Source organism: Leopardus geoffroyi, chromosome C1, assembly GCF_018350155.1.
Source record: "Leopardus geoffroyi isolate Oge1 chromosome C1, O.geoffroyi_Oge1_pat1.0, whole genome shotgun sequence".
Lineage (NCBI taxonomy): Eukaryota > Metazoa > Chordata > Mammalia > Carnivora > Felidae > Leopardus > Leopardus geoffroyi.
Window position 1 is genome coordinate 50640454 of NC_059328.1, and position 14369 is coordinate 50654822.

At 38.7% G+C, this 14369-nt stretch overlaps 1 protein-coding gene across 5 annotated transcripts in view; it reads left to right on the plus strand.

Moving 5' to 3' along the window:
• PATJ (PATJ crumbs cell polarity complex component) overlaps positions 1 to 14369 on the plus strand; it is a 364334-nt gene that overhangs the window by 30521 nt on the left and 319444 nt on the right. For all 5 annotated transcript variants that reach the window (XM_045477622.1, XM_045477623.1, XM_045477626.1 and 2 more), the window contains exons 8-9: positions 9740 to 9958; positions 12990 to 13089. In XM_045477622.1, coding sequence (XP_045333578.1) covers positions 9740 to 9958; positions 12990 to 13089 — 319 coding nt within the window. The remainder of the gene's footprint in view (positions 1 to 9739; positions 9959 to 12989; positions 13090 to 14369) is intronic.

The following is a 14369-nucleotide window of genomic DNA, read 5'->3' on the forward strand; positions in this document are numbered from 1 at the left end:
AATAAACTACACATATGCAAAGTATACAGTTTAATAAATTTGATGAGGTGCTTCGGTGGCTCAGTCAGTTGAGCCTCTGACTCTTGATTTCACCTCAGGTCATGATCCCAGGGGCGTGGGATCGAGCCTCATGTCAGGCTCTACACTGAGTGTGGACCCTGCTTGAGATTCTCTTTCCCTCTGCCCTCTCTCTCTCTCTCTCTCAAATAAAAAATAATAATTTTTAAAAGGTTTTGTTTTTTTAATGTTTATTTTTGAGAGACAGCACGAGCAGGGGAGGGGCAAAGAGAGAGGGGGGACAGAGGATCTGAAGCAGGCTTTGTGCTGATAGGGGCTTGAACTCACCAGTTGTGAGATCATGACCTGAACTGAAGTCAGAAGCTTAACCGACTGAGCCACCCAGGTGCCCTCCCCCCCAAATAATAATAATTAAAAAAACTAAATTTGAAATATGTTTACTGGCAAGTTTAAAGTGTGTAGGGCAGTCCAGCAGGCTGGAAACTCAGGCAGGAGTTGATGTCATGGTCTGGACTTGGAAATTTGTAGGGTCAGTTAGTAAGATTTCTTAGGAAACTCAGGCAGGATTTCTGTTAGAGTCTTAAGGCAGAATTCCTTTTTCTCTAGGAAATCTGTTTCTGCTCTTAAAGTCTTCAACTGATTTAATGGTGCAACCCTCCCCCCTTGTTATCAAGAGTAATGTTCTTAAAGTCAGCCAGTTATAGATATTAATCATATCTGCAAAATACTTTCACAGTAACATCTAGATTAGTGTTTCACCAAAAAAAACTAGGTACCATCGCCTGGCCAAGGTGATACATAAAATTTAACCATCATACCATCTGTTTCTTCAAGAAAATGAACATATCCATCACCCACGGAAGTTTCCTGTGCTTCTTTGTAATCCCCATTTCTGCATCCTTAATAATTTTTTTTTCAACGTTTTTTTTTTTTTATTTTTATTTTTTTTGGGACAGAGAGAGACAGAGCATGAACGGGGGAGGGGCAGAGAGAGAGGGAGACACAGAATCAGAAACAGGCTCCAGGCTCTGAGCCATCAGCCCAGAGCCCGACGCGGGGCTTGAACTCACGGACCGCGAGATCGTGACCCGGCTGAAGTCGGACGCTTAACCGACTGTGCCACCCAGGCGCCCCAATAATTTTTAAGGGTGTGAAGCGTTTCTGAGACCAAAAGGGTTGAAAATGGTCATTTTATGGGCCTTCAAAACACATTTGGGGCAGAAAACATATTCTTTAAGGGTTTTTTGTAAATTTTTTATAACCTGGAAAAGGATGAAGTATTGTGGAATATTTTGATATCTTTTTCCACATTTCCTCCCCAACACCCCCACCCCCCACTTTAGCAATTTTCATAGGCTTGTTTGCTGGAGTAGCATTTTTCAAGATGCAAAGTGGAGTAGTTACTGTGAAAAACAAAGGGTCAGATAAATTTAGAAAACACCAAGTTAAATCAAATAGACTTTTTTACTGTAAGAATTTTCTGAGCTTTTAATATCCTAATGTGCATTAAGAATTGTCACAAGGAGAATATGATGTGCAGTTTCCCAAATTAATCCCTTTGAGACACTGTTGGGAAAGGCCCAGGTCTGATATTTAGCCTTTACTGGAAGGGATTGTCACTATTTCAGGTCATTAGGGAGGGGGTTGTGGTATGCCCATCAGTCATGATGGAGAAGCAAGTGTTTATTTATACCCGACATTGTTATCTACCTAATATATATTATTCTCATGTAATCCTTGAAACAGTCATAAATTTTATTTTCAAATTATAGATTTGAAAGCTGTTAAGAAATTGCCCAAGGCTACTCAACTAGGAAATGACAAAGTCAGGATTGAGCCCACATCTATCTGACTCTGAAGCCTGTGTTTTACTGCTTAAATCTATTTATCTAACGTTCATCCTAATGTTTTTCTTTTTCTGATGTATACTTGTCCAGAGTTGGTCTAAGCTTATCAGGAAATAGTCAGCTCTAGAAGCAACAGAACAATTGGCTTTTTCCTGTAGGGAATATGGTGAAGTCTGATCATAGGGGACAGAGACATCCCCTCTCTCTTCTCACCTCGGCTAATGGCAGATAAAATCTCTTCAACAGATTCTGTGTGTTGTTGCTAAGCCTTTACAAGTTTTTGCTCATGTAGCCTGAACATAGCTTTAAATTTTTTTTTAATGTTTATTTATTTATTTGAGAGAGATTGAGACACAAGCACGAACAGGGGAGGGCAGAGAGAGAGGGAGATACAGAATCTGAAGCAGGCTCCAGGCTCTGAGCGGTCAGCACAGAGCCCGACGCAGGGCTCGAACCCACAAACTGTGAGATCATGACCTGAACCAAAGTCAGATGCTTAACCAACTGAGCCATCCAGGTGCCCCAGCCTGATCATAGCTTTAAAAGAATTAAAGGGAATTATTGCCTTTAATTAAAATGTACTCCTGTTTTGAATACTAATGTTCACTCTTGACTATTGCAATCTTTATGGTAAGGGAATACAGATGTCTTGGGTCATTAGTTTAAGTGTGATCAAGATTGATCATAAAGTGATACCTACGTTCAGCTAGTGGGGTTAATTAATATTACTTTCTTCAAAGAATATAAGATGAGATAATAGAAAGTTAGAAAAAGAAGTCCATATTATTTAAAAGATTTTTATGAAATAGCTCTTTAGTGTTTCTTTTTGTGTGTACAGATAATACACAGTTAAAAGGTGGGTACAGTTGAGGGAGTGTGGCAAAAAACACCTAACTGAGGTCACTGCAGCATAAAGGGTCATCAGAAAGCAATTGATCAGAAGCAATTGATGATTTGCTATAAGCAAGACATTAAGCTAAAGACTTTACATATAGTATTGAGTATAATGCCCACAACTCAGAGAGGGATTTATTCTCATTTTGCTTAAGAAGGATCTGAGATTTCGGTAGAATAAGTAACTGACGTTTGGTCATACAGCTTGATCGCAGTAGAGCCAGGATTTGAACTTGGGTGTGTCTGACTCCTAAGCTGGTCCTTGTCCTTCTGCTGTCTACTGCCTCTAAGAGTATAAAGTAAATGAAAAAACTATTGATTTATATGAGCTTTTTAAGAAACACTTACTGAGATTTAATTACAATGACCAGTCATTTAATGTAATCAGGCCCAATTCCATGGATAGGAAAATTGTATTGTGTAAGGGGAGTTAAAGACTTACAATCTATGTTATAAATCTATAATCTATAATCTATAAACCTATAGACCTACCTATAAACCAACCTGTAATCCTCAGTCTCCAAAATTCACAGTACCTGAAACATACATCTTTTGAGAATTCCGTTCAGCTATGACAAAAGTTTCAAAAATTTTCAGCAGTTAGAACTTTTGTTTTGTTTTTGTTTTGAATTAAAAGTGGGTAGTGTAAAACTTCATTTTACATAAGTATCTTTCTTGTGGTCTGGAGAAATTCTAGGGAAATCAGGTACACTGAGTTTATCCTGTTTTCTCTAGAAGGTAACTATAGCAAAGCAACCTATTTAAAAGTTTTCACGAATTATTGACATTTTGGAGTTAGGCAATTATGAGTCACATTAGCTCTCCAGTAATCTTTCATACTAAGAAAGAATGTAACCAAGCAAGGATTGGAGGGTGGGTGTGTACTATGAGGAATTTTCAGCCTAGAATAAGTGAGGCTCAGCTTGAGGCCATTGAATAGTTGGTTATTCCCAAGAAATTTTGCTTTGAGTCTATAAACAAATAATTTCCTTATCCTTAAATATTTGATGAGGGCTGTGAGAATTTGAGTAGAATAGGATAGATATACTTAGATGTATTATCTTCCTTTAATTCCTTAAGGAAAAGAGTGTTTATTTTATAAAGTCGCTGTTTTCTGCCAGTGTTAGGTTGTCTTTTGATTAAAGACCAGTGATAGAATTGGCCTGGCATTGAAACTAGTAATAATTTTATTTTCTGTTTTTAGTTTAAAAAAAAAAAACAAATTTATTTATTTTATAGCTTTTATTTTAAAGCTTGAATTCCTTTAGGTATTCAAATATTTTTATTTTATTATAATATATTTAAAAGTTTTTAAATTTATTATTATTTTTTTAAGTAAGCTCCATGTCCAATGTGGGGCTTGAACTCACAACCCTGAGATCAAGAGTCACATGCTCAGGGTGCCTGGGTGGCTCACTTGGTTAAATGTCTGGCTCTTGATTTTGGCTCAGGTCATGATCCCACAGTATGTGAGTTCAAGCACCACATAGGCTCTGCACTGACAGAGTGGAGCCTGCTTGGGATTCTCTGTCTCCCTCTCTCTGTGCCCTTCCCTGGCTTGTGCACAGGCTCTCTCTCTTTCTAAATGAACGAATGAATGTCACGTGCTTTACTGACTGAGCCAGCCAGGTACCCCTCATCCAGTCTGCCTATCAGAGAACTTAAGATGCAAAGTAATATATTTTTTTAGCCTATAATTGCTAACTTGGAATAAGTGATACTTTTAATGCTTTCACAATAATCTGTGGTACCCTATTACATCAGCTGTTATCATTATTTTTAATTTAATTTTGAGAGAGCGAGAGAATCCCATGCAGGCTCCAGGCTCTGCGCTAAGCCCGATGCGGGGTTCCTTTTCACGATTGTGAGATCATGACCTAAGCTGAGATCAAGAGTTGGACACTTAACTGACTGAGCCATCCAGGCACCTCTGCCCACCCCCCCTTTTTTTTAAGTTTATTTATTTTTGAGAAAGAGAAAGTAGATCAGCTGTTTTAATTTTTGTGCCTTCCATACTATTTAGCCTATATGCATAATTATTTTTCTCTTGTGAAAGAACCCATGGGTTAATAAATTTTTATACTTGAATGTTTGATTAGCATGCTCTGTGTATTTTTATTTTTAAAGTAATGTCCACACCAAATGTGGAGCTTGAACTCACAACCTCTAGATCAAGAGTCACACACTCCACTCACTGAGCCAGCCAGGCGCCCCAACACCCTGTCTTTGAATGTTGGCATAGCTATTTATTGGCTATTGCTGATTTATGATTTCTGTTAAAGAAAAGAAAGGATTCTATGCCTTTTTTTCCCTTGCACAGTAGACAGGTTATGGAAGGAGAATGTTGATCAGAAAATATCAGTAAAATGTAATGCTTAGAGCTTCAGGACTTAAACAAGGTAGCTGTCATTTTGGTGTCTTTCCTATCAATCTGACTGATGATTGTTTTTGCGCTTATGAATTCCTTAGAACACCTGTTTTTCTGGAAGAAGAAAATGTTTGACTTTCAGTGACAGATGCAAATTATCTACATCATTTTAAATTGAATTGAGGTAAAATAGGGAAAAAAATAGTGCCTAAGAAAGTAACTAAATATGTACTTATGGTGAAGTGCCCTTCTTTAGCCAAGTATGAAAACACTTATTTGACAAATTCTTTATTCTTTGGCCTAGCCATAATTTTGTTCAAGGATGGTTTGATTTACAGAGGCCACTTCACTCTTGTTTTTCATCATAAGCACTGACTTCTTCTTGAGTACTTGCTTTATCTCAAGTTGTTACATTGATAGAATATCAAAATTATCAGTGCTTAAAGTAGAAATCCACCATTTCTTTTAATTTTTGTTTTGTTTTTGTTATTGAGAGAGAGCAAGATAGAGTATGAGCAGGGGAGGGGCAGAGAGAGAGAGCGAGACAGAATCTGAAGCAGGCTCCAGGCTCTGGGCTGTCAGCACAGAGCCCGACATGGGGCTTAAACCCACAAACCGTGAGATCATGACCTGAGCCAATGTCAGACACCTAACCAACTGAGCCACCCAGGCGCCCCAGAAATCCACCAATTCTTTTTTGCTCTTTGCATCTTCTTTTTTTCTGAGTTTCTAAATTGAATTGCATTTCTGTTTTCCTCCTCTTCTCCTTTTCCATTTGCTCCTAGGGCCTTTTCCAGACTTCAAAACAAAGCCCATAGCTTTTTACTCATTCTTTTTTTTTTTTTTTTACATTTATTTTTGATAGAGACAGAGCACACGTGGGGGAGGGGCAGAGAGAGAGGGAGACACAGAATCCGAAGCAGGCTCCAGGCTCTGAGATGTCAGCACAGAGACCCACACGTGGCTCAAACTCACAAACCATGAGATCATGACCTGACCGAAGTCAGATGCTTAACGACTGAGCCACCCAGGCGTCCCAACTCATTCTTTTGATCTAATACCTTCATCCAAGTTTCTGCAAAATTGGAGAAAAGGAAGGATGGGGAATAGACTTTTTAGTCTTAAGATTTTTTTTTGTTTTGTTTTTACTTTTTTCTTCTGAATTTCACCTATACCTTACAGATAGTGCCTTCTGGAGCCAGGAATATGAAGCCTAGTACTGCACAAGCCTGATGGTCATTGCTGTATTCTCAGGCTGTCTTTCTCTCCCAGTTGCAAAATACCTACTTTTCATCTTCATTTCACTGAAGCTTTTTGACAGTTACAGTTTCTTGGAGAACAGGAAAACAGTAAATTGATCTCCTAGTGTCACTTTGAAGATATTGAAGTGTAAGATAAAGGACTAATGAGAACTGGTCTTCACTGGGACAGCTTGGGTTGAACCTAGGTTCTCTTATTAGCTTTATGACCTTGGTCAAGTCAGTCAACCTTTCTGAATCTCCATTTGTTCATCTTTAAAGTTGTCCCCCTCAGGGGCTCTTGGGTGGCTCAGTCGGTTAAACATCTGCCCCTTGGCGTTGGCTCATGATCTCACGGTTCATGGGGTCAAGCCCCACATCAGTCTGCACCAGCAGTGCAGAGCCTGCTTGGGATTGTCTCTCCCTGTTCCTGTCCCACTTGTACTGTCTCTGTTTCTCTCAAAATAAAATAAAATAAACTTTAAAAATTATAAAATAAAGTTGTCCCTCTCTGAATGAGATGATATATGAAAAGTGATTTTCGACCTGTAAGGCATTTTGCAGTTATAATTTTTTGTAACCAGCTATGTGTTAAATTTTGGTATCTTTAATATAGTAAAGATAAGTAAAGAGAATTCAAAATTTCCAATGAAACAAAATGCAGATGGGTCTGCTGTTTCAAGAATTTCACAGTTGGAGGTAGAATGGAAATGTTAAACATTTTGAACTGATGTGCTTTTTTATTGTTTTAAACTTTTCTGTGCATGAGATACACACATAGAAAAATGTACATAGGAAGTATGTATGATGGCTGTGCACGTTTTAAGTAATGAAATAATCACCGATGTACATATCGCTTAGTTTAAGAAATAGAATGTCACAGGGGCTTCTGGGTAGCTCAGTCAGTTAAGCATGTGACTTTGATTCAGGTCATGATCTTTAGGTTCATGAGTTCAAGCCCCACATAGGGCTCTCTGCTGTTGGCGCAGAGCCTGCTTCGGATCTTCTGTCTCCCTCTCTCTGCCCCTCCCCCACTGGTGTGCGTGTGTGTGCATGCTCTCAAAAATAAACATTTTATTTTATTTTTTTAAACATTTATTTTTTCGGGGCACCTGGGTGGCTCAGTTGGTTAAGTGTCTGACTGCAGCTCAGGACATGATCTCACGGTCTGTGAGTTCAAGCCCCGCGTCAGGCTCTGTGCTGACAGCTCGGAGCCTGGAGCCTGCTTCCGATTCTGTGTCTCCCTCTCTCTCTGCCTCTCCCCTGCTTGTGCTCTGTGTCTCTCTGTCTCTCAAAAATAAATAAATTAAAAAAAAATAATAAAAACATTTTTTTCTTTTTCTTTTTTTTTTTTTTAACTTTTATTTATTATTGAGAGACAGAGCATGAGCATGGGAGGGGGCAGAGAGAGGGGGAGACACAGAATCCGAAGCAAGCTCCAAGCTCCAAGCTGTCAGCACAGAGCCCGACGTGGGGTTTGAACTCACAAACCGCGATATCATGACCTGAGCCGAAGTCAGATGCTTAACTGACTGAGCCACCCAGACGTCCCTCAAGAATAAACATTAAAAAAAAATAAAAAATAAAAGAAATGGAACATCACATATCCTTGCTTTAAATTCATCCAGAATCCTGACTTTATATATGCTAATGACTCCTAAATTTAACTCTGTGGTCTGGACTTTTCTCCTGAACTCCAAATTTGTATATCCAGCTGCATATTTGACATTTTCACTTGCATGTCTAATAGGATCTCAGACTGGCTATCTCCAAAACTCCTCATTCCTACTCCCACCCATCCATTGCTCTGTAGTCCTCTATCTCCATTAATAGCAGCTCTGTCTTTTCAGTTGCTTAGGCTAAAACTTTGGAGCTTTAAGTCCTTTTGTCCCCTCACACCTCCTGTAGAAACTATCAGTAGGGTCTGTTGAAAGTTCATTAAGAATACATCTAGGATCTCACTTCTCAACACTCCAACTGCTAACCCAGTCTGTAGGCTACCACTATCTCTAGATTACTGCTTTAGTCTACTAACTGGTATCTCTGCTTCTGTTGCTTCCTCTCCTGTAGTCTATTTTCAGCACAGAAGCTTGAGGATCTTGTTAAAAGTAAGTCAGATAATGTCACTTCTCTTTCAGAACACTTCAGTGACTTCCCTTCCCATTGGCTCCGAGTAAATGCTCTGCACTGCTGACCTCAGTTAATACTCCCTTCTCCTCCTGACTACTCTCCTCTTTGCTCATTCTCTTCCAGCTACACTGATATCTCGCTCATCCTTACACATGCCACTGAGTTTTCTGGCCTTGAGAGTTTCTAGCTTTATGCTGGAGGCTTCTGATCCAAGCTCCTTCCCTTCTTAAGGCCCAGGGCTTTCTGATCTCTTCCTTACTTTTGTGGCCATTAATACCCTGGCTCCAAGCCATCAGGCATGAAGTGATGCCCTTGAGCAAATAAATGACTGTTTTAGAATTCTAGATACTATTCTCCTTTTGAACACATCCTCCACCCCATCTTTTTTTTTTTTTTTTTTTTTTTTTTTGGCAAAGATTTCCTTTTCTCTGTTGCCAGTTCAGCATTCATTAAGACTGTTATGTTTTATTTAACGTTTTATAGATGGCTTCTTTGTCAGCCATTTTGCCAGAATTGAAAGTCTGATGAATTGTTATTAGTGAAGTTAGATCATTGATTTCTTAGAATATTTTTTTATTGTTATTTTTCTTTAATTTAAATCCAAGTTAACACAGTGTAATAATTTCAAGAATAGAATTTAGTGATTTATCATTTACATATAACACCCTGTGCTCATCCCAACAAGTGCCCTCCTTAATGCCCCTTGCCCATTTAGCCCTTCCCCCCACCCCCTCTCCCCTAGCAATCCTCAGTTTCTTCTCTGTATTTAAGAGTCTTTTATGGTTTGTCTCCCTCCCTGTTTTTATATTATTTTTGCTTCCCTTCCCTTGTGTTCATCTGTTCTGTGTCTTAAAGTCCTTATATCAGTGAAGTAATATATTTGTCTTTCTCTAATTTCGCTTAGCATAATATCCTCTAGTTCCATCCACGTAGTTGCAAACGGCAAGGTTTCATTCTTTTTGATTGCTGAGTAATACTCCACTGTATATATGAACCACATCTTCCTTATCTATTCATCCATCGATGGACATTTGGACTCTTTCCATACTTTGGCTATTGTTGATAGTGCCGCTATAAACATTGGGGTGCATGCATCCCTTCGAAACAGCACACCCGTATCCCTTGGATAAATGCCTAGTAGTGCAATTTCTGGGTCGTAGGGTAGTTGTATTTTTAGGTTTTTGAGGAACCTCCATACTGTTTTCCAGAGTGGCTGAATTTTGTTTTTCTTTCTTGAATTAAAGGATGGAAGACTCCAGACAGGGGACCACATCTTGAAGATTGGTGGCACAGATGTGCAGGGAATGACCAGCGAGCAAGTTGCCCAAGTACTAAGGAACTGTGGGAATTCAGTCAGGATGCTTGTTGCAAGAGACCCAGTTGGTGAAATTTCTGAAACCCCTCCCCCCCCTGCAGCCTTACCTGTAGCCCTGCCTGCTGTAGCCAACAGGAGCCCTAGTGTTGTGAGTATACAAACCATTCTTTAATCTTAAATACTGGATATGAGATCCTGCAAGATTAGAAATCCCTTCAACTCAGAGTGCCAACGATTGTGAGTAGTGTGACCAAGGAAGTGAAGAAGAACCTTGCTAAGAGACCTTCGATAAGTTTGATTTTCTTTGTTGCTGTGTCTCAGGGTTAAGTCATTCAGCCTCCCTGAGCTTCAGCTACTCCTCTGTAAATTGGAAAATAATAGTACTTGCCATTTCTTTTTCTTAGATAAAGGCTTTTAAAAAACTTTTAAAATTTTGTTTAAAAAAATTCCTTTTTAATGTTTGCTTATTTTTGAGAGAGAGGGACAGAGTGCGAGTGGGGGAGGAGCAGAGAGAGACGGAGACACAGAATCCTAAGCAGGCTCCAGTTTCTGAGCTGTCAGCACACAGCCCAATGCGGGTCTCGAACCCATGTGCTGTGAGATCATGACCTGAGCTGAAGTTGGACGCTTAACCAGGCACCCCTTAAATTTTATTTTAAAGTAAGATTCAAACCCAACATGGGGCTTGAAATCATGACCCCGAGATCAAGAGTTGCATGCTCTACCAACTGAGCCAGCCAGAAGTCCTAGTACTTGTCATTATTATTTCATTAGAGTGGTGTTGAGGCATCCATGTATTGGAGGGGAAACTAAGTATTGGTCAGTGTATGAGTTACTACAGATAGGAACAGAATGACCAAAGGAAATAAATAATATTTGTTATAATAATCATTATCATCAAACACCTAGAATTGTTGAGGTCATCTGAAATCCTCACAGGAATTCTGCAAGATAGGTCTTAACCTTTCATTAAGATAAGATTGTAGGGGCACCTGGATGGCTCAGTCAGTTAAGTGTCCGACTTCAGCTCAGGTCATGATCTCACGGTCTGTGAGTTCAAGCCCCGCGTCGGGCTCTGTGCTGACAGCTCAGAGCCTGGAGCCTGCTTCTGTGTCTCCCTGTTTCTCTGCCCCTCCCCTGCTCATGCTCTGTCTCTCTCTGTCTCAAAAATAAATATTAAAAAAAAAATTAAAAAAAGAGAAGATTGCAATACATGAAGGAACTAAAGTCCAAATTACCCATTAAAAGTCATAAAGTGAGGGGTGTCTGGGTGGCTCAATAGGTTGAACGTCCGACTCTTGATTCCGGCTCAGGTGATGATCCCAGGGTCATGGGATTGGGCATGGGTTGGGCTCTGTGCTGTGTGTGGAGCCTACTTCAGATTCTCTATTTCCCTCTGTCCCCAACTTGTGCTTTTTTTGTCCCTAAAAAAATAATAAACTTATAGAAACAATCATATAGTAAGTTGAAGCTGGGATTTGAATTCAGGTCTTTCTGGTCCTTTCCAAACCCTTTCCAACCATCACACAGGCTCTGAATCAAGGGGTAATAAAGCGAATGGAGAGAAATAGTTTTTAAAAGGAGGGGCCATGGAAGAAAGAAGGAGAAGTGATTTTGGTGGGAAGAGGTGGAAGACCGTCATTCATCTGCATTCGAGGGGCTGTTCTACGAAGTTGTTGGCCTCTCCCTCTTTGGCATCTTGTTGCTGAAAATTTTCTGTCAGAGATGTTAGCATCATTTTTGTTTTCCTCCCCAGACTGGTTACAGCCACTTTCTTTCCTTCCATTACTTTAGCTCTCTTGAGCCTCCAATTCAGTAGTTGGGATCAATGTAGCTATGTGATAAGTGAGAATTTGATGCAATCACCCGTTTCCTTTCTCCTGTTAGCGTTTTGAATCGGATCATGTTTTTAGACACTTTATTCTTTTAAAGAACTATTTTATTTTTTAATTTATTAATTTTTTTAATGTTTATTTATTTTTGAGACAGAGAGAGACAGAGCATGAACGGGGGAGGGTCAGAGAGAGAGGGAGACACAGAATCTGAAGCAGGCTCCAGGCTCTGAGCTGTCAGCACAGAGCCCGACGCGGGGCTCAAACTCACGGACCATGAGATCATGACCTGAGCCGAAGTCGGACGCTCAACCGACTGAGCCACCCAGGCGCCCCAGAACTATTTTAAATTAGAAGACAAGTAATGAAAAAAGGTTCTAGGTCGACAGTTTTTGCTCACAATTATTACTCACAATAATTGTTAACATTTGTTTCAAAATTTTTCTTTACATTTGGTTCTTTTTTATTTATTTTTTGAGAGAGGAAGGGTAAAAGTGAGTGAGAGGCAGAGAGAGAGAGAGGGAGAGAGAGAAGCGAGGCTCACCCGAAGCGGGGCTCGAACTTAAGAACTTTGAGATCATGACCTAAGCCGAAGTTGGATGCTTAACCAACTGAGCCACTCAGGCACCCCTACATTTGGTTCTTTTAGATAAAAATTTATCCTGAGTTTTTTTTTTCTAAGTGGCTGTTATTAGTTTTCTGTTGTTGTGTAACAAATTATCACAAACTTTGTGGCTTAAAACAACATGCTTTGTTAGTTCACAGTTGTGCAGTTCAGAAGTCTGGGTAGGACGGGCTGGGTTCTCTACTTAGATTCCTGTGTGGCCAAAATCAAGGGCTTGCCGGACTCTTATCTGGATGCTCTGGGGACAGTCTGTTTCTAAGCTCATATAGATTGTTGGCAGAAAACAGCTCCTTGCATCTGTAGGACTGAAGTCTCTTTTCTTTGCTGGCTGTCAGCTAAGGCCCTCTCAGCTCCTCGAGGCTCCCCATGGAACTTCTCATAGGACCTCTTCATCTTCAGACCACAAGTCCAGCCCTTATACTTCAAATCTTTGTCACTTCCTTTTCTGCTGCCAGCCAGAAAACTGCTTTTGAAGGGTCTGTGATTAGATTAGATGCACCTGGATAGTCGTCTTTTTGCCACATACTGAAACATAAACACAGGAATAGCACCAGGAATCAAAAATCATGGGGACCATCTTAAGATTCTCTCTGCCACAGGTGCTAAAAAAATACTTGACAAACCATGCACAAATTGTGTACACAGTTATGGAACTAAATATATATCATTAAAAAGTTTTTTTTCCTTTTAAGACCGTTCTCTCTCTCTCTGTTTTTTTTTAGGACAGTTCTCTTTTTGAAACTTATGATGTTGAACTCATTAAAAAAGATGGACAAAGTCTTGGAATTAGAATTGTTGGGTATATTGGAACTCCTCATACAGGTAAATGAATCATTTCCATTTTGTATTTGGAAATAATTGTAAAGGATGTTAAGGTTTCTAGATAGTAAAATTAACTATCTGCAGACTTTAATTTAAATACTGAACAATAAACCGTGTATTTTTAGTGGCAACCAGTTACTTTTCAGTGATTAGACAATTACAGTTTTATCTCAGTAGTTTTATAGCTGACTTGATTTTCATTAACAAGGATTTAATTATCCAGCTCATCATATAGCATTTGAATTGTACCTTCTTTTATTTCTTAAATATATTTAAAATATTGTGACTGTTACATATTATGACACTTTAGATGTGATAAAATAAAAAGATTACTGTATTTCATATTATAAATGTCAAAAAAGTATTAGTATAATCACATATATATATAAAACAATTTCTTTGATTAGAATTATTTTCCCGTCATATAAAAGGGTTCTATTGTAATAATAAATACATGGCCCAAGTATTTCTGAATAACATCCCCTCAGCTCTTACATGTAAAGATTTGGTAACTTTCACTGTACGAATTACTCTGTTATTATAAGACAGTCATTAGAGTAAGGTAAAATAAATTTTTTGCACAAATATTTGCTAGTAACATGAATTCAGAGGTATGAAATGTTCTAGTTTTTTAAAAAATAGCAAGATTAGAAAGTTAATTTTCTTAAAAAATTATTATTTTGCATACTTACAGCAGGTGGAAAGATTAAGAGTGCTAATGTATTCAAAGTCCTGAATGAAATTCATGTCAGGCCACCTTGTGCTATTTTAGCCTAATGAAATAACTGTTTTCAAACCTTTAGATTTTTCTAAGTGCCACCTTTATTAGGTTCAGAATTTAAATGAGTTCCAAAAGAGCTAAGTATGGATTGTATAATAATGTTGGGGGAAAAAAACCTATATTGAATAGCTCTTAATATGCTGTCTGGTTAAAGAAATCATGACTTTGTTCCTAAACTTGTGGCTTATGACTCAAATACTCTATTAAGTTTTTAGAGTGTTCTTATAAAGTTAACAATATACACACAGAGTAAAATGAAAGTGAATAATAGAAGACTGAGAAAATCTGATGTTTATGTTACTGAATAAAGAAAAGAATCCTTTACCTTCTTTACCTTCAAAAGAAGTTTTGGAGACTGGGCGGGGGGCAATGGTAAATCCAAAAACTAGACCATTTAAAAACTCAAACTCAGCATACTATTTAACATGTAGTCTTTCAAAATAATATTCATTTTATTCCATTCATTGGACTTTTGAGGGGGTTACTTAGTTCTGAAAGG